The sequence below is a fragment of the Oryctolagus cuniculus genome, chromosome 5 (assembly GCF_964237555.1).
Source record: "Oryctolagus cuniculus chromosome 5, mOryCun1.1, whole genome shotgun sequence".
Classification (NCBI taxonomy): Eukaryota; Metazoa; Chordata; class Mammalia; order Lagomorpha; family Leporidae; genus Oryctolagus; species Oryctolagus cuniculus.
In genome coordinates this window covers 6,456,765-6,477,412 of record NC_091436.1, presented here as the reverse complement: position 1 = coordinate 6,477,412, position 20,648 = coordinate 6,456,765, and the positions used below count along the sequence as shown (strand labels likewise).

Genomic DNA, 20,648 nt, shown 5'->3' with positions numbered 1-20,648 from the left:
ACTTACAGAAGGAGTTCTGTGTGCATCATGAAACTGGATACTAACTTTTTTCCATCCTGCTGAGGTCCAGCAGCTGCTGGCAGAACCTTGTTGGTAATGCCCACATAATAACTTGTTCCCAGCTGATTTCCCCTTCCAACATACAAAATGGGACACATACTCATTACCAACCTGACTTTTGAGCAAATCCTGGTAGAAAAATAAAAACAAACTGTTTCTATTTTCACCTTATTGAAATTTCCTTTCTAGCCAAATGGTTTCCAATGGCCAAGCACAGATCAAGAAAATCAAAGAGATTGCTCTGGTTTCCTGATGGACTATTTGGTAGTACACTACTTAATAGAAAATGAGGATCAAATGAGTCAGGGATGGAAGGCAATGAAAATGTAAAACCCTAAGAAAACAGCCATAGGAGGTATTCCAGAAACAACATTTATTAAGTGGCTGCTATACACTCGCATCTGTGGTAAACACTTTGGACATAAAACACACAAGGGTATTTCAAAAGGTTCATGAGAATCAGAATTAAATAATTTTGATACACAAACTTTTTGACATGCATAGGTTTTTTATAACATGCATTTCCCATGAACTTTTTGAAGATCTCCTCATATTCCTGGGCTCAAGGGATTTTCATTCAATCTACTGGAGTAAATGATTGGCCACTGCATTCCTTTCTCACAGGAAGCATCCATGACTCCACTGACAGACTGGGTAGTCTAGTTAAGAATCATAATGTTTATGTGCTCCCTTTGACTCTTAGTCCTTTCATTATGATCAATTGTGAACTGAAATTGATCACTTGGAATAGTGAGATGGCATTGGCACATGCCACCTTGATGGGATTGAATTGGAATCCCCTAGTATGTTTCCAACTCTACCAATTGGGGCAAGTCAGCCCGAGCATGCCCCAAATTATACATCTCTTCCCTCTCTTATACCCACTTTTATGTTTAACAGGGATCACATTTCAGTTAATTTTCAACACTTAAGAATAACTGTGTGATAATTACAGAATTAAACCAGTCATATTAAGTAGAACAGACAAAAAAAAAATACTATGAGGGATAATGTATTAAGTTGTCCATTAGCAGTCAGGGCTATGCTGATCAAGTCACCATTTCTCATAGTGTCCATTTCACTTCAGGAGGTTTCCTTTTTGGTGTTGAGTCAGTTGTCTAGTATCTGCTAACACTAACCGATAGAATAAATAAAGGGGAGAGTGATCCAACATGGGAAGTGAGATACTCAGCAGACTCATAGAATGGCGGATGTCCTAAATAGCACTCTGGCCTCAGAATCAGCCCTAAAGGCACTCGGATCTGGCTGAAAAGCCCATGAGAGTATTTCAGGCATGGAAAGCCAAGACACTCTGGCAAAAAGATCTCTGTGAGTGAGATCCCAGTGGAAAGAACAGGTCTTCAAAGAGGGAGGTGCCTTTCTCTGAAGGGAGGAGAGAACCTCCACTTTGACTATGACCTTGTCTAAACAAGATAAGAGTCGGAGAACTCAAGGGGCTTCCATAGCCTTGGAAACTCATGACTGGTGCATAGGGAGATTACTGATGCCATAAACAGGAGTGTCAATTTGTAAAGTCAACAACAGGAGTCACTGTGCACTTACTCCTCATGTAGGATCTCTGTCCTTAATGTGCTGTACACTGAGGCTTAATGCTATAACGAGTACTCAAACAGTATATTTCACTTTGTGTTTCTATGGGGGTGCAAACTGTTGAAATCTTTACTTAATGTACACTAAACTGATCTTCTGTTAAAAAAAAAAAAAAAAAGAAACTATCAATTCCCAACTTGACTCTCACTGGGATTAAACATGACAATAGGTCTGATCTGATTTCATCATCATTTAAAAAAAATCATCTATTATTTTTCACTTTATGTTTCTGTGTGGGAACAAACTGTTGAAATCCTTACTTAAGGTATAATAAGCTGATCTTCTGTATACTAAGATAATCGAAAATGAATCTTGATGTGAATGGAAGGGGAGAGGGAGTGGGAAAGGGGAGGGTGGTGGGTGGGAGGGACGGTATGGGGGGGAAAGCCATTGTAACCCATGAGACGTACTTTGGAAATTTATATTCATTAAATAAAAGATAAAAAAAAAAAAAAACAAAAAAAAAAGAATCATAATGTAATAATATATCTCTAACACCAAAGGTAGTTAATGTAACTTAATATATGGAGACTGATGAAGAATCTTTATCTTATAGAGCTTCAGAGGTATCATTTGGAAACATAATTAATATTTAAGAGATAGAGAAGGTACAGTGTCCTCTGAAAGACTCCAGGTCTCACAGGGAAAAAAAGAAAAGAAAATTAAGGCCTGCATGAGAGGGTGCCCAGACTTATCAATGGGAGAGGCCTTTCCTTAAAAGAGCACAAGGCCAAGGTCAAGCCAGGCCTCACAGCAACTTGGTCCTCGCTCTTTTAATCATTATGTGACCCTGTAGAGGTGACTTCCGGAAAGTCACAACAGGTAGAGCCTCCCCTGACTCCCTGCAACATTTGCCACATTCACTTCAAAAACCAACACTGTTGCATCTTGCCTGCTCCTTCCCACCACTCATTTCAACGATTATGTTTTAAAGCACCCAGCCACAAAAAGCAAACCATTTCCAACAGAGCCATGGGTGCCCACACAAGGCAAGGAAAAAAGGTCCCTCCAGTTGTTTTTTTCACCACTTTCCCATCAGCTGTGCACTGGCCCTCCTTCCAGCTCTACTCCAGGCACGGCTGCCCTTTCCGCAAGTGTGTAAGAAAGGAGATGCATCACGTGGGGGCTCTCTTAACGCCAGCAGGGAAGGGATGGAGGAGAAAGTCAGGCAGCCATGTCTGCTCACTGAGAGATTTGGATCCAGAGCTCTGCACTCAGGAAGGCCCCCTTCCTGAACACCTCAGTCCTCCACTGCCTCTCGCAGGGGCCCTAGCTCTCCTCATCACTTCCAACGCCTCCACAGGGGACTCCTTGCTGTCTTTCAAAGTCTCCTTCATCCCTTTTGGCCTCTCCCACCTCCTTAGTAAAACCCCATAGGACCTTGGCAGTACCTCATCTCGAAAGCTTACTCCATTTCATCATGTACAGGTGCATGTTCTAACCTGGAAGATATTTGAGAACATGGTTCTTCTTATTGATCTTTGTAGGCCCCATTCCCATTAATGGGTTTCTTACATATAATAATTACTCAGAAAAAGCTTTAAGAATGGATTCAGGATGTTTTCATCATTCACACAAATATCATAAATACCTGAGGAGCTAGAAATGCCCACTATGCTTTGCATACATGAATCCCCATCAATATGTCCAATGTTTGTCAATTAAAAAAACAAAGAGTTACTCAGAAGCTAATAAAATCGCATGAGAAAGCAATTCCTCTGACGTGTGTACTCTCCTGTGTGGCTGATCGTACTAAACCACCCCTTTCGCAAGCTTTGATCTCCTTGGGGCTAGGACTGGGGCTTGCATCATGATTATCCCAAGGCACACTGCACCATGCTACCCAAATGCACTACTACCACATTGTCCCCATCAGCTGGGGCCAATAGCAGTGGAAGAATTGTAAGGCTATAGTTTACATGCTGCATTAATACTTGACAATATGAAAAAATATCCGTCACCAGCCATGTAACAGGCAATGAAAGAAGAAAATGTATTAGAGTGACTTGCATTTGATGAGCGAGCCTTGAAAGCATAAACAGAAATGTTACAATTATGACAGTATATAGAGAGGACTATAAAATCAGAAGGAGAAACTATTTCTGCTTTTAGAATAGTGTTCGGTCTTCTTAGGAAAGAATTCAGGACTATGACCCCTACCTCAAACTTACCACCACCACCACCACCGTAATGGCAGGCTGGCTTAATTCTTGTTACTGTGCAACATCGTTTTCACTTATAAAATTGAAAAAGGATATCACAGTGAAAATGTCTACGTTTGAAGAAAAACTAAAGCCCTGACAGAATCATAATGCATTTTTAATAAACTGATGTGAGAGCAGCTTCAAGTTGCTCTAGTATCTCTGCCAAAATTTTGTCATTTCAAGGAAGGTTTACACAAGAGGCAATCCTTAAAGCTGTCCAAAAACACCAAGAAATTCACACCCTCTGGCTTCTAGTCATTAGCATGTAAAACACACATTTTCAAGTACTTCAGATTTGATTTTGGATAAAATGAGAATTAAGTCTGAAGCTTATCACTTTATTTCATTAGCAAGTATTTGGCAGGTGCTAGATAATTTACAATCCCAGAATAATTTTCACTTTGTACTACATCCTACCACTGGTGAGAGTTTGTTGATAAGAACAGATTCTCTAATAAGCATGATGAATCCATGTATATCTAAGGTGCAAGTCTTAAAAACAATTTCATTTGTTTCCAAAATTTTCATATCTGCCTGCTTCAAGGTTTTTCTATATTACCTGAGTTAGATTTCAATAATTTATTATTCCAGCATGTGATGTTTTATCAAAATTACTCTTTCACTCAGTAAGAAAATAAACACTTCTTGGATAATAAAATCTTCAAATACTCATGAAATGCTTTCTTGGTAAGCTGGGGGCAAAACTGACAAATTAGCAAAAAGTATTCTTTTTAAACCAAAAATAATAAAAAATAGTATACCATGTATTAAAAGCTGAGTTTCAAATTTGATTATTGGCTGAACTTAACATTGTACGTGATAATTCAGAACCACTGATTTCAAGACTAAGTCAATTTCCCAACCAAAATATTTAAAGCAAATGCTGAAACCCCTTCCTACTTCCAGTATCTATAGTTAGGCCAGCATTGACTAGAGGATATCCGTACACAGTCTTTGGAGTGAGAGGGTCCTGGGGTCAAACTTGCCCTTTGGGGGCCAGTTCCTCCAAGGATCCACTGTTGTCTCCTTGTCTATCAGGAGCATGTGCCTACCAGCTGCCTCAAGTGGCTGCTGGCAAGTTCAAGCAGACATCGCCTGGAAGAGGGGCTTAGCATTTTGCCAGGCTCACAGCCACCCTCACAGACGCTGCCTTTTACCATTCATACAGGTTCCGGGTTTTATGCTCACTGCAGTCTTCCCATGATCTGAAAGCCTGCTGTCCTGTAGTTTCTACCTTGGCATGCTGCTCTCTGGCCAGCACAAGCTACCCCTAAGCTAGCATGCCACCCCATTACTCCAAAATCCTACAATAACTCCTTTCCCATCAGGCGTCATCTCCTCTCACCATTCCTACGGCCCCAGCCAACACAGTCCCTTGCTTTCTGACCCAGTCCTGCCTCCGGTTCACAGGCTCCCCCATTCCCTCTGCCCAAGACACCCAAGGGGTGCCCCCTGAGGATGCTCTTCTCAAACATCAGCGCCTCACTCTCCAGCCGCTTCTCTCCGCTAGATGTTTCTCCAGGGGACCTACACTGATGAGGGATTCATTTCTTTGCTTTTCATCTTCTTCCCTAACTAGAACGAGCTTGATTCAGGTACGTATCATGTCGGTCTCTATTCCTGCTGCATCCCTGCACCTGGAAGCGCGCCTGGCACATAGTAATGGCTCATATTCAGCACGTATTTAAGTAGTTAAGTAACTGTATGATGGAAATATTCAAGAACATTCCTGTTTCTCCCCAAGGTCCAATAGCTTTCTCTCATCTGATGTCAGCAGGTGATGAATGGAGCCCCTCGAGGAAACACAAACAGCTTGTGAGCTCAACTCATCCACAGGTACCTTGAGCCCAAGGGCAGCTCCCTCAATGTTCTTGTTCAAATACTTGTAAAATAAAGTACTTTGTTCTTTAACCATATTCCAAATGTGACTGCTTTGTAATATTTAGGGCGTGCTACTCAGTGTGGCTCATGGACCAGCAGTGTTAGCCTTACCTGGGAACTCGTTAGAAACACAATTTCTCAGCCTCTGCAGGCTAACAGCCGGGCACAGCAATCTGTGCCTTCTTAAGCCCTTGGGTGACTCTGACGAGCACTGTGACTGAAAATCACTGCTCCAAGGAATACGTAAGACCCCGTCCAGCTCTTCCATTTCCTCTTAGGAATCTTGAAGTAATGCCCCAGTTCTAAGCATAAACTGCATAACTGGCTATCAACAGAAGTCACGACATCACCTCTGCTGCTGACCAGTTATCTTTTTCCACTGCAAGTACCCAAAAGGTACTTTTCCATATTTCAGAAGTCTCCATCAAATCCTCTACCCGTGGGCTACCACACAGCTGTTCACCCTGTACAGCCCTCTCATCTACAACCAGCACTTAAATCCTTCTAGGTCCACCCTGGAGAAATGCAGAAAACTGTGTTGCCCTCAACTTTCCTTCTTCAAGGCAGAGGTTTTCAAACATTTTGTAATCAGGGACTTGACACAAAACAGGTAGATGGGAACTCGCTCAGCTGCCATGGATTGACAGGGTTTGTTTGCCTCTATCACGCCTGCCTCCTCCCTCCCACCTGATGTGTGTCTGGAGGTCACCAGGGAGGACCCATGGTAGTAATGCTGGAAAAAACCTTTGCTGTAGGGCACAGCTTCTCAGAGTGTGGGCAGCAGGGGCATTTCTGGGCCTCTACCAAATGAATTGGAACATCTGGTCAGGGTCTGATCAAAGAATTTGGATTTCTTCTCACCACGCGGTCACAATTTCTGGCCAAAGAAGAAGTATGAACAAGCATTGCTAGACAATTCTACAGATGGGAGCTTGTGATTCAGCACTCGAAGAACTCTAGACTACCATTTTTATGGAGGGAAAATCATCATGTAAGCATATTCCAAGTCATCCCTTTCAAGGCATCACACTCATTCAAACAATGAAAACCCAAGATAAGAGGTGAAGTCTGGTTTTTTTCCTGCATAAATTTAAGTAAAGCATAGCTTTAAAAGCTACATACAGAGAAGTTTTGATGAAAACTTTATCAAGTTCATAATTTTAAGTAATTTAGTGAATATTTGTCAATGCTTTCCCAGGATAGTTTGGGGGAAACTAGTTAATTGGGCAAAGAGAATAAACAGACTCACTTGAGAGGTGCAAGAGATCAGAGAGGAGGCAACACCTGCTAGTTCTGACGACTGAGAGATGGCTGCTTACCCCTCACTTTTCAGACTAGCACAGAGCTAAATTTTATCTAAAGTCCACCTAGGAGAACCCATCTTTTTTCCTGATCCTCCCCAGGTGCAAGGTAGCTAACACCTACCTGTCTGTATCAGCATGTGGTGCCGAGAGCCCCGCGCCACCCCAAGGTGGTGTCAGGGGAAATACACCAGATGGTCGCCCCACTGGCCACCAGGGTGCCAGAAGAACCTCACTCTGGCCTGGGGTGGTGTCGGGGAAGAACACCAGGACGGTACCCGACCAGCCACCCTCCACACCAGCTCACTCTGCTGCGGATAGCCCTTGGCCCGCAAACACAGGCAGCTCGCAGGCCAGCAGGTCGTGGGTAAATGAGGAGCAGGGTGATCAGAGATCAGGAGCAGCTGAGGCCTACCGGAAGTAAAGGCAAACGTCTCGCCACAGTGCATGTGATACCCTGAAAGCTCTAGGCTCCTGCCACAGTGCTCTTGTCATTTGCCATGTTATGAAATGTACACGAATTTCTGGAACTTAGTGTTGGGTTGAAATAATTCCACATTTCAAGAGCGTAAAGAAAGTGACTATAGACATTTAGCATCATCTTCCCAGATCCTACTGGAGTCTCAGCCCCGACAAAACAGAATGCTTTCTTAACTAAAAGTATTATGGTCTGGAAAAAGAGCCAACTCAAAGTCAATACTTTCAAACTTGTTAACCATAAAATAAAATTCTAGGAATAAATAAAGGTAATTTTATGATTAGATAATAAGGCTATATTTTAAACCTTTCAGATAAATATCAGGGACAAGATGGTAGAATCATATATTCTGGGAAACTGATTAACGTATGCAAATATCTATACAAGATGATTATTCTGCTGTTATTATTCGAGATAATGAATGTTTGTCTTTGCTCTAAAGAATTTTTTACTTTTAAAAAGAAATTTTATTTATTTTTTTGTTTTTTAAAAATTTATTTGTTTATTTGAAAGTCAGAGTTACACAGAGAGAGAAGGAGAGGCAGAGAGAGAGAAAGAGAGAGAGAAAGAGAGAGAGGCCTTCTAGCCGCTGGTTCACTCCCCAATTGGCTGCAATGGCTAGAGCTGCACCAATCCGAAGCCAGGAGCCAGGAGCCAGGAGCCAAGAGCTTCCTCTGGGTCTTCCCATGCAGGTGCAGGAGCCCAAAGACCTCAGCCATCTTCTATTGCTTTCCCAGGCCATAGCAGAGATCTGGATTAGAAGTGGAGCAGCCAGGACTCGAGCCAGTGCTCATATGGGATGCTGGCACTGCAGGCAGTGGCATTACCCACTACACCACAGCACCGGCCCCAAATTTTATTTTTGAAAATAATTTAAAACTAGTATATAGGTCTATTATAATAAATCTAATTTTTCAGTCAATAAATAGACACTTCAATATGTAAGATAGAGTTTAAATATATTTTAATGTCACCTTTAACTCTCAATCATATCCCACTTGGATAGAATATATTATATGGTTGTTCTATCCTTGAACAATGTATATAATTGGGGTTTTATATATTGAAATTCTACATAGACAGTATCTTACTCAATAATCCTTTTAAAAAATAAACACAGTGATTTCAAGATTTGTTAGTGTTGATATATATATATATATATATATTTATATCTAGGTCACTTGTTTTAACTATGGAACTATCAGACTTCTCAGTTAACTTGCTACAAGAATTAAGTGCTGGTTATCTAGTCCCCTATCTAAAGACAGTTGTGTTGTTTATGCTTTTTCATAACCTCAAAGGATGCTGATATGATCATGTGTGAACGTGCCTCCTTGTGTACTCCAAGTTGTAGAATGTGCAACACTTGAATTCCACTAACCATTGTGAAGTTGTACAACTGTCGTCTACTGTACTGAAGCAGTCAATGTCTGCACCACAGCATCTAGAGGCACCTGTTGTCCCACAGCCTAACCCACACTTGGACTTGTCAGACTGTTGCGTTTGGGCCCACGGTGTAGTGGTACACTGATCAGGTATTATCTGAACATTTCTCTGATCACTGGTGAAACCCTGAGCATACCCACGTCAACTGCTCACTGTGGTTTTCTTCTGAATTCGATCTTTACTTCCTACTTTGGTTCTACCCTGTTTTTGAACACATCAGACTAACCAAGATCATTATTTACATGCATACTCATTTAAACTGAAACACATTCAATCTTTTATTTGCTGAGCACATCCCTTGCATTCCAATTCTTTACCTTGGGTTCAAACTCTTTTTTTCCAGACAATAAATAAGGTAACTAACGGTTCTTTCATCAGAGGAAGAATTAACTCTGTGATCCTATCACTATTGAACAATAGTTTTGTTGAGCATAGAATTTTAACTCAAAAAATGCTCCCCTTGGCAGTTTGATATTATGCCACCACCATTTTCCTTCTTTTATTTATGTTCATGTCAAGCAGAAACTTAGACCTGAGCTATGGGGGGAAGGGTTACAAGACCCTCTTCCAGTTGTGGGAGCAAGAACCCTGCTCTCTACCCATGCCCACTCAAGACTGCCCACTTTGCAGCACAACTTGTTAAAGTACCCTGATAAAAAGGGAACTCAGTCAAGCCAGAAAATTCTAGTTTATGGCACCTGTGCAATAACACCCCATTAGACAGTGGAGGGGCCTTGTTCATTATACAGTCACTGTAATCAGTATTAAGTTTCTCTCTTCCCTACCCTACTAGAGGGGAGACAAAATGTACACTGAGAAACCATGTGTGCAGAGTCCAAAGGTATGCAACCCCCAGGTGTCAGCCAAAGACTTCACAGCCACATCACAAACACAACACCCCTGAAACTTTAGGGCTAAAAATCCAAACCAGGAGGAAAGGGAGCCACACTCTCTCTTGTCTGGCCCACTCTTCTATTGGAACGTGCTTTAACAAACTTTGTTTTAATATCCATATTTTCATCTCACTGAACTACAATTCATTACTCTCAGCACATCCAATCAAGGCTAACTGACAGCCTCTGGAAACATTAGGAACCATTCAAACTATTGTTTCAACATAAGGGATTTCTTCATTTGATTTTAAGTTTTGTGTTTTTGTCCCTGGTGTTGTGCTTCCTTTTTGTGGTTAATTTACTTTTAATTATTGTGATCAAGATCAACTGCATTTTTTTTTATTAATCCTGCTTGGTGCTGTGCACTCTTGAATAAGAGGATTTATACATAATGGAAAAATCCTCATTTTGTTAATTCTCTCTCCTCTCCGTTCTTTTTCTTCCCATAATGGACTTTCTATCAGAATAAGAATATATGCTAGACCCTCTACTGCCAACTCCTGTTCCACTAAACTCTTGTACTCCTTATTCTGTGTCATATTTTGGGCAATTCCTTCACATCTACCTTCCAATTCACTAATTCTCTCTTTAGCCAATTTTTGTCCAATTTTCTTTTTTAATCATCCATTTAAGTTTTTTTAAGTCCAATTGCTAAAATTCTGTCTTTTCCTGTTATATCTGTTTTCTCTTTCAGATTTCAATTGCTTCTTTTATGGTTTAATTAGCACTAAATATATTTGTTTTGTTTTCTATTTCAGATTGTTGCTTTATTCTCCCACATTTGAAGGAGCCAAGCTTCCAGTTTATGTTCACTTTCATGTGTAGGGGAGAAAATGATACATTTTCCCACCAACCCTGGTAGTTTTTATCTAGAACTCCAGGTAAAGAAGTCAGACTAACCACAACAAAACAGAAGTTTATTAACACATTTAACTCATGTAATTATGGAAGGTATTCAGGTAAAATGAGTAAATATCAAAGAGGTGGCCTTGAATTCAGGTTTCAGTACCATCTTTAGCAAAGGACAAAAGAGAGAAGGGTGTGGGAGGAGCCAGTTAATGGGGATGTGGCTGAGAAAGTACAGCCAACAAGTGCGTAGGGCAGGTTTAGGGCATTGCCTTCTCTGAAGAGAAGTCTCTAGGGACTCAGAGCTCCTCTCCCTGGGCTGACCTGAGACACCCTTGCAGAGGGAGCCCTCCTTCACAGATGTGATCCTCCCTGACAAAACGTGACTTTCTGCTTTTGTAGAGATTCCCCTGTGTTTGCTCTTACTCAAGGCACTCATCTCAAAGCCATCCTTAATGTTACAAAGGCCTATTTCAGGATGATGTATTTTGATATTTAGCGGTAGCATATTCTGGCCTCCTATATGCTCAAGGTGGGGTTTTCCTTGCTTGATTTGCAGTGTTGGGATCATGAATGCCCTTTAGTAAGGTTTGCTTCTCTCAGGAGGCATCCATGCCAGGACATCTAAGTGGGCTCTTGGGAGTCATCCCACATGTGCCTTGCTTGAAATATCAGATGTGTTTTCAGCCTCTATCCAATAATTAAATTCATTTCTTATCTTGGATTACATAGGTATTGCATAGATTTCTGTTTATCTAACTTTCCCCATTTTGCTATTTGCTACATTATTTCCATTTCTCAGGTCTTCTTTCAGTACCCTAGGTGCCCAGTACACCTGAAGCAGAACCTCCCTCCTCTCTGTAACCTAACCAAGACCACTAGAACATCATCAGCTCAAGTTCCTAAATTCTGGGTTAATTCATTTTTCTATTTGAAGATAGTTGTGTTATTTCTACTCATTCACTTGTGCCTGGAAATTCTGTGTTGTTTTGAGCAAGTTCATCTATGATTTCAAAAATTGATTAAATTCAATTTAGTGATTTTAGGAGTGGGGGCAGGATAGAGGGAGGGCTGGCTTAGTGAGGCAGGGTAGATAAGTAACTGGCTTAGGGTGGATGCCCCATGCCAGACATTAATGTTGTCACAACCATCTGTTGATAAGAAACAGGCCCTGATCATCAATGATTAAGCAGCCAGACCCCAATCACCTCCTTGCACTACACAGGCAAACAAAAAAGGTTTTAACCAGATTGGGGGGCCATCTTGAACACTGACAAGTCTATGCTTCCTTCCAGTGGTCACAGACACCCTGTGGGAGGCTGGAGATGGTAATGAAGCTTCAGTATGAGGTAGACCATGTTATCCCAACCGCACCTGCGCCAACAGAGACCCACCCTGGATATGGTAAAATCTGCCCCCCTTCTGTAAATGGTATAATCCAAGGTGGGAAAACCTCATCAAAGAATCTGCCTCAGCCCCTCGAGCACAGCATCGTCTTGAGCTCACACTCACTCTTCAAGGGTGGACGGTGGCTCCGCCAGCAGATCCTTTCCTCCAACTGGTGTTGGTGAGTGTCCCACCACTGAATTCTTTCCTGTCTGGGTGACAAGAAACTGGACCCATCAACCCCTACTATTTGTAGGAGGCATTTCCTTCTATTTTATGCTTTCGTCCTGCTGGTCCCAGATCTCCCTGGCCCTGTGAAACCCGTACTAGCCCAGGACTGCCTATGTCCTGACCTAGTGCAGATGGGAGGGACATCACCTTCTACCCCATGAAGTCTTTGTTACTATTTTGTATAGTCTGTCAAACACACTCATGGTCAAAATTAATCTTGGTGTTCTTTTGACAATTTGGCTCGGAGAATAAAAGAGTAGGGCAACATATCAATATTGTCAAAATAACAGAGGAATAGCTCCCTTCCTTACCAAAGAAAAGCACTGTAAAGCAGGTTAGAGCAGAGACAGGAAGGACTCCTTCAGAGAAAGGCTTTCACCGATATCACAAACTACGGCCTTAGAACCCACACAACCTAAAATGACCTCTCACTTTCTCTGCCTGCTTTTTAAAGCTTCTCTACATCAACAGAAACATAATCAATCGAAATGTACTTCAAGAAAACTAAATCCTATTATCATGGTCCCGACACCTCCCATCCATCTCCTGACATCCCTCATATTCCATTTCATTATGGTGGCTCTGTTTGTTACACTTCTATTAAACGCATTCCTCTACCGTTGGTCTCCAAGTGCCTTCTCATGAGGCCTCCAAACGGTTTGTACACGCCAATCCAAAACTTACCACGGACTAAGTGCCCCCCAAGTGTTGGGCAGACTCTGTGATTACCTGGACTTCCAGCTGCTGCTGAGCCCCTGCTGCCATTGGCATCCAGAATAACAGCCAGCCCCACGGAGACTGCCGGCAGCATGTCGCTGCTGAGGTCCACGCGTGTTAAGCTCGCTGGCTCCCTCTGGAAGCCTCCTGAGGTCCTTCTGGGGTTGTCTCCTCCAGGCACGTTGGTCTCTGGACCTTTTCTCTGTGGTCTCTGCACAACATGAACAATGCTCTGCTGTTCCAGGTCACAGTTCTGTTGGAGCCAGGTGGAAACACACGGGGAAGGCAGCATTAAATGCATGCACAGTTTGCCTGGTCCTCGTCCCACAGTGTGCGAGACAGTCTTACACTTGGTATGCACGATTTCTATACGCAGCTGAGCAACCAGGAGTTGGGAAATGTGTGTACACACCCAGTGTCAGCACAGGCACCTGCCAGCAGTGCCAGGGTGCTTCCACACTGGGCACAGCACACACGCAACCCTGCACTGGGCCAGAAACAGAAATGTGTGTGTGGTGGAGAACATGACACCCAAAACCTAAAGAGACATTCAAAGGGATATGAAACCCCATAGGAAAAAAACGAATTACCACAATGCTTCCAGAGGCACAGTAGAAAATGATAATCTTAAATTTTAAAAACTGATTTACTTCAGAAATATGTCCTTATAATTATCTAATGTAAGGGCTGGCATTCATTTCTGTTTTATAAAAGAGCACAGAAAGTTAGCTATTGTCACCAACAGGGCATTGCTCCAAATAATTTCAAACACATTAACAATAGACCTCACACATCCCCTCTGCTGTTGCCAACAGGCACGCTTGCTTGACCAAAGGGGCAGCAAGCAGAGAACACGTGCTTGTGGACCTGGGACTCATTCACTTTTGATACCAATTTCACAAGTAACAACAGAGAACATTTCCAAAAAGGTTTTGAATCCACACGTGGGTGAAGCACAATAATACTAATCCTTAACTAGTAACAGGGGTACATTCTTCCTTCCACCTGCACCCGCCCCAGACTCCCTTGTTGTGGTCACTTTCAGAGCTTCCTGGGGTGGTGTCCATCACTCACAGGTACCCCTGCATGCACACCACTGGGCATCAGCCTCCTCCACACAGCAGCCCACCAGGATGCCTTGCAATCTAAAGTCCCATTCCCACCCCTTCCCCACTCTCACGCTCCGGCCTCTGTCAGGTTGATGGGTTGCTTGCACTGCCCCATCCTCATGGCTTCCTAGGTCTCCGCAGGATGGCTCCTGCTCAGCTGCGGTTACTTTCTGTCATTCTCTGTCCCCTAAGTCCTCCCCCTGCTGACATTCCTTCTTCAGTCCAAGCATCACTGTTCCCCACCTCACCCAGGCTTCAGGCCCTCTCCTCCCAACTAAACGTCTGATTTTCCTCCTGCATTTTCTCATGGGCCACATGGATCCCTTACCTTGGACTCCTGCCTGTGCTGCAGCACCCTACGTATGGCGAGGTCCCACAGGGACTGTGTGTGTCTCAGAAATGTAGCTCACACCCTCATCTGCTTTCTTTCCCAGTTGTCACCTCCCCATTTGAGGTACTTACGATAGCTTAGAAATCCCTCCCCAGTTTCTGCCTACTCCAATGTATTCCATACAAGAATCTTTCGGGTTGTGCTAATGATCTTTCTGAAGTGTTTTGCTGTTTCCTGTGTTTAGTCTGAAGCTGACATTTTGCACAGTTTTATTTGGGTGTGTCAATCATTTGCTCCTTTCTAGATCAACTGTCTTTAAAATTTTTAAATTTTAAAAATTAAAAATTTGTAAATTTCTTTTTACCTCTTTTTAAATTTCTCTTTACCTCTCCTCCATTGTATACACGGTAGATTATTCTTCAGAAATATCCATTCCTATGTATTAATAAGCAGACATTATAATATCTTCCCCTCCACCCACCCCCTACTTTGTGCTCAGCCATGTGATTGGCTAGGGCAGTTGGGACCTCAGCAGATGTAACTGAAGCAGGGTCTTGGAAGTATTTGCTCTGTTGCTAAGGTCAAAAAAGACTCCCTGGAAGCGTGCACCTCTTCAGCATGGACGCAAGAGTTGCATACACACAGCGCAGATGTGAGCCTAACCCACAGCCAGGGCCAAGTACAGCCATGGCCACAGAGTGACAGAGAGCCTTCCAGGGCAGCGAGGCTGGGCCACGGACTCCCAGCTGACCGGAAGACACACAAGGGAGACATACATTGGACAAATGACACTGGGGCAACCCTTAAGCAATAGCAGCAGACAATACTCTGCTCCATTCTAACTGGACCAGCAGATCCTCTGTCACCTTTATCACTGCTTCAGTGTTGAGGACGCCTGAACAGCCACACCCTGCCTCTAGACTAAGTCATCTCATTAAACTGGTATCAGGATCTGGGAGGGAGTCCACATAAGAATGCAAGATTTGCAATTGTGAAGATCAACACCCTGGCAGGGCCTGTGGTTTTTCTCCAGATGCTGTATTTTCCAGTGGGCTCGGGAACCCAGGCAGATAAAACCCTGTTCTTCGTTGTCAGGGACTGCACACATCATGTCATTCTTCTATATCAAAGTAATAGTTTTTTCCTTCATCTGAGATCCCCACATGTCTGCCCACCACACTCTTTTTACTGTAGTGATTAGCGTTTGGATGGTATGAGGTATGCATGTGTCTGTCTGGCTCCATCTGTGTCTTCCAACTTAAGTTAGAAATGTTTGAGTGCAGGCTTGGGTGGCATTCACACTATTTATCTTTACAAATGCCTTACACAGCACTTAGAACCTGACTATGAACAGAACAATAAATGAATGGGTGGCTATCAACAGTCAGGAACTCCAATCCTCAAGTGCTCTTTGGGGGACCAGCAGGTTGTGGAATAATGAATATGGAATTCAAAATGATTAATATGTAGAGACACAAGCTCTACATAATTCATTCGCTGCATAATTTCTGGCAAATTATTTTTCCTTCCTATGGTTCCATCACAGACAATAATATTATCAACTCTGAGGATTCGTCTGAAGACTGGAGGCAAATGTAGAATATAGAGCGCAACTCTGATCCACAGTAATATCCAGTACATCGCTGGTGGGACCTTGCCATCTTCTACGAGTTCTGAAAACTGCAGAGAAGGGGCTTCTTATCTTTTACATCAATAAGATCTCAAAAATCTATGCTGTTGCTCTGTGCATACATTCCTATTTGGAAAATAGACTAAGTAGGGTAGAGCAAGCAGAAGCTAACAAATGTGGCTCTTCCTCTGGTAACATTCCAGCTTTCTGTGAACTAAAGATTGATGTATTAAAAAAAAAATCCTTCCACGCTCAGATGCCACAGAGCTTATGAAGAATCTGAGCAAATTTTCAGGGGCAGCTGAAATTCAACAAATAAAGAAGAAAGCCAAAAAAAGTCCTCTGCTTTCAAATCCAGATTTTCCTAGTGCTCGAGAGGAGCTGCACAGGGGCACAGGAAGACCCGAGCAGCTTTGAGTAGTTACAGTGATATTTATAGAACATATTTCCCTCAGTCTCCATCCACGGTTCCGAGATCTGTAATTGCTTAATTCTCTGACTCTCACGGAAAACGCTGTTGGTCTCAGAAGCGGTCCTTTTGCCAGATGGTGCATTTGCACATCTCGCCAGCTGAGTTCAAAGCCACATTAATAACACATCGGTGAACAGGAAATCGGATCAAGTTCAGTTGCGTGGCCACTCCAAAGCCTTCAGTAATATTTGGTCTCACAGCATCCATGGAGTTGCTCAGATGTGGGAGGGGGCGCCTTTGAGGGGAAGATGGCAGAGTGCTCCCGCACAGCCTTCGGGTCCCTCAGGGCAAAATAAATGTCTTCCTTCTCTTCCCTTCCTTGACTTTCTGTTTGTTGGCAAACAGAAGGCTCTGGAAACAACTTACGAATGCAATATGTAAGGCAGTGGCTTATGTCCTGTAGTGCAAATAAGTATTTGGCCCACTGGGCTTGGCCTCGGCCAGCAAACAGCGCTGCTGACCTCATTGTGGTACAAGAATTACATCCTGGGGTCCCTCTCCAGCACTTTGTATAGAGATAGCCCAGGACTAATACAAGATGAGCAGGAGGATTTTTGTTTGTGTATTTGTTTTTGACCAAATAATGACCAACTGTTATCCAGTTAGCCATTATCTGAAATAAACAAAACACTGGTGCCTTTTTCTTTCTCCAAAAAGTAGTCTCTTTGATGGTGTGTGGTCAGAGTCCAAGCATTTGGGAAAGTGTCTGGTCATCCAATTAGAACCCTGACAACAAGCCGTATTTGAAAAAGCTGCCTGAGGATGCTGTTCAAAACCATCCAGGGAGCTTTATTAACTTCTGAAAAAATAAGTGAAGCTGCTCTGCCAGGAAAACTCACTGAGGGCTGAAAAGTTATCAGAATATTTTCAAACATCCTATGGAGAGTTGTGCAGATCATCTCCAAACTCATTAGTGATGAGGTTCTAAACTATTAATAGAGCTGCACCATTAACAAAGTGCCCATGTATTATAACAGTGACTTTATTTTACTAACAGTAAAATAAAGGACAAATCTGGGGGCCTGTCTTTGAGACAGAGTTAAGGTTTGTTGACACAGGGGAGTGCTGAATATTCCCTTCATCCTATAAAGGCATCACCACTGCCATCCACTACGGTCTTAACGTACTCCCCAGAACTCAGTTAAAACTTAACTCCCAGTGTAATAATGTAAGGTAATTTCAAAAAGTTTATGAAAAAAAGCAAAACTAAAAAAAAAAATCAGTTAATTTTGATGCAAAAACTCTTCGCATGTAAGAATCTTCAAAAAGTTCACAGAAAATGTGGATTATGAAAAAACTATGCATGGATTTAAACACAAATTACACCAAAATAAACATCTTTTCATTTCATTCCCCAAAGACTTTAAAGTGCCCTTGTATAAGAGACCTGCCTGAGGGAGGTGATGGGGACACAGGAGCACAAGGCCTTCCAGGCGGGATTGGGTCTCACACAGGAGGTGAAGGGGGCCGTTTGTCCCTCTGCATTTCGCCCGGTCCACTCTTGAGCCCTATGAGGGTGCAGCAAGAAGGCTCTCTCCAGACGCTGGACACCTGCGTCTCCTCTGGCACTTCCGGCCTCTAGAACCTTCTGTTGCTTGCACAGGTGGACAGAGTCAGGATTCAGCCAAGCTGGGAGCACTGTGCCTGGCACTGCTGAGCACCGGACTGCTTCCAATGAACCTGAGAGCTGGCTCCAGCTTTTTATTTATTTATTTTGTAATGTACTTCTATGGAACCTTTTATTCTTTTTTTTTTCCTTCAGACTTCTTCATTTAAAAGACAAAGCCACAGAGAGAGGTGGACAGAGAGGGGAGGGGGATGTCGGGAACACGAGCCAGTGCTAGCTTTGCTGTCCACTAGTTCAGCCTCCAAATGGTCTGGGCAAGGCCAAAGCCAGGAGTCGCAAGCCTGTCTGGGTCTCCCACAAGGGTACAGGCCCAGCTCACGGGCCAGCCTCCATTGCCTCCAGTGTGCTGGTACAGGATGCTGTGTTTGGCCAGCCGTGTGCACCGCAGGCCCCAGCTTTGGTAATGTCTGTTCCCGGTGATAGCCGGCGCCGCAGGAAGACAGCCCCACTCCCGTGGCACCACATTCCCTGGGTATGTGTTTCTGTCCATGCACAATATCCTCTTCAAGAAGATACGCTGCACCCTCTGACACTGAGCCCACGGCACCTGCTCCAGTAACTTGCTCTTGGTGCACGCCCCTGATGGTTGGAGGATCCAGTGATCCCCTGAAGTGCTTAGGGGTGGCTTTGGAACTTGCCTGAGTCAGGTCAGATGTACCCACAGGAAAGGACACAGCCAGGCCAGAGGCGCCGGTCATCTGGCTCCCAATCTCCCACAATAGACTCTCCAGCGCTCAGCTTCAGGGCCAGGACACACAGGTGCAGACACAGGCCTGGTCTGCCTTCAGCTTGCCTGCTGCACTCCCGTCGGTCCCCTGGGGTGAGCTCAGCTCCCTGCACTGCCCTCAGTGCTGTTCCTGTGCCCAGAGCCCCTCAGTCTGCAACGTTCTATCTCATTATGTAAAAGACTGTCATGCTTCCTACTGGGCACTAACTTCACATTTTAAGGTTGGAAACTGACGCCAGCTTGCATCTTTAATAGCACACAGGGTTTTACTTTTTCTGTTTTTTATTCTTCAGAAAAGCAGTATGATCAGCCAAGAATTATCAGATAAAAAGATTACCTAATTTAATAGTCACCAATGTAATCACATTTCAATTTAAAAAATCATTTTGAATTGCAGGGCTCTGTCTTAGGTAATTTTGAAGGAACCCTTTTTAAAACAGCATGAATTCGCTTTCTTTTCTGCTGAAAAACTTCAGCACAATTATGACTTGTTGCTTCTTCTGAAAATAACTTCCAACAGATGTTTCTCTAAGCCCATCAGAATTTTTAATAATGTATGTTCTATGCCAAAGAAGGACAAAATAGCAGTTATTTAGGAAGTCATGCAGGTACATATTTTACTGCAGTGGTTAAGAACTGCTTTCCTTGGTCACAACTAACAACTCAATATTGTTTTTTACTTTTTTTTTTTTTTTCACTTGATCTCCGGCTCTCTCCATGGTTTTCAATGAACACTAAATGCCAATTTATATTAATTGGATGAGAATATAAAAACCACCCCTTCAACCCAGTCCTTCATTAAAACAAAGATGACTTAAAAAGCAGATTCTTTGTGATTTATGCTTTGAATTTATCTCGTATAAATTCATTATCATTATCATCAAAGATGCTACACAGTGATACGGAAAGGCTGTGTCTGGTTGCCAAAGGCAGAGTAATATAATGACTGGGAGAGGTCAGTTAGCCCCCCCTAATTAGGCGGTGCTGGTCTGAGGCTGGTCACCTCCATGCCCCTCCTACTGCAGGCCACACACCTCTTGGTGCTCACTGGCATCTGCTGCACCAGCATGTGTGGAGGAGACAGAGGAGCCCCCCCTCCGCCCCGAAGAGTCATTCAGGAGGGGAAGAGGGTGTGCAACCCCAGCAAGTGAGGGCGCAGATCTGACTTGTCCTACATGTGGAGGGTATCAGATAATCAAAGCCAGGCTCACACTTTGTTTCATTCTATACACTTTGCAGGAAATGTCTTCCAAGTGTCATTTCTTTCAGTATTATTTTATTGTTAGTTATGATAAATATTATAAGCAAATAAACATATAGGAGTAATTTCTTACAGATCATTGCATATACTTTATAGAATTATTGGGTCAGGCGTTGGCACTGTGGCACAGTGGGTGAGCCACTGATTTCAATGCTGGCGTCCATATGGTGCAGGTTAGAGTCCCAGCTACTTTACTTCCAATCCAGCTCCCTGCTATGTGCTTGAGAAAGCAGTGGCAGATGGCCCAAGTACTTGAGCCCCTGAACCTACAGGGAGACCTGGATGAAGTTCCAGGCTCCTGGCTTTGGCCTGCCGCAGTCAGGACTATTGCAGTCTTTTAGGGAGTGATCCAGTGGATGGAAGATCTCTCCTCCTCTCTCTGCCCTTCTCTTTCTGTAACTCCACCTTTAAAATAAATAAATAAATCTTTTTTAAAA

General features: G+C 43.2%; 1 protein-coding gene across 8 annotated transcripts in view; it reads right to left on the bottom strand.

Annotated features, from left to right (window-relative positions):
• PRKN (parkin RBR E3 ubiquitin protein ligase) overlaps positions 1-20,648 on the bottom strand; it is a 1,400,595-nt gene that overhangs the window by 924,689 nt on the left and 455,258 nt on the right. For all 8 annotated transcript variants that reach the window (XR_011388432.1, XM_051855168.2, XM_051855165.2 and 5 more), the window contains one exon: positions 13,067-13,307. Coding sequence is in view for 7 of the 8 variants with exons in the window: in XM_051855168.2 (XP_051711128.2) it covers positions 13,067-13,307 (241 nt within the window). In the remaining variant the exon portion in view is untranslated. The remainder of the gene's footprint in view (positions 1-13,066; positions 13,308-20,648) is intronic.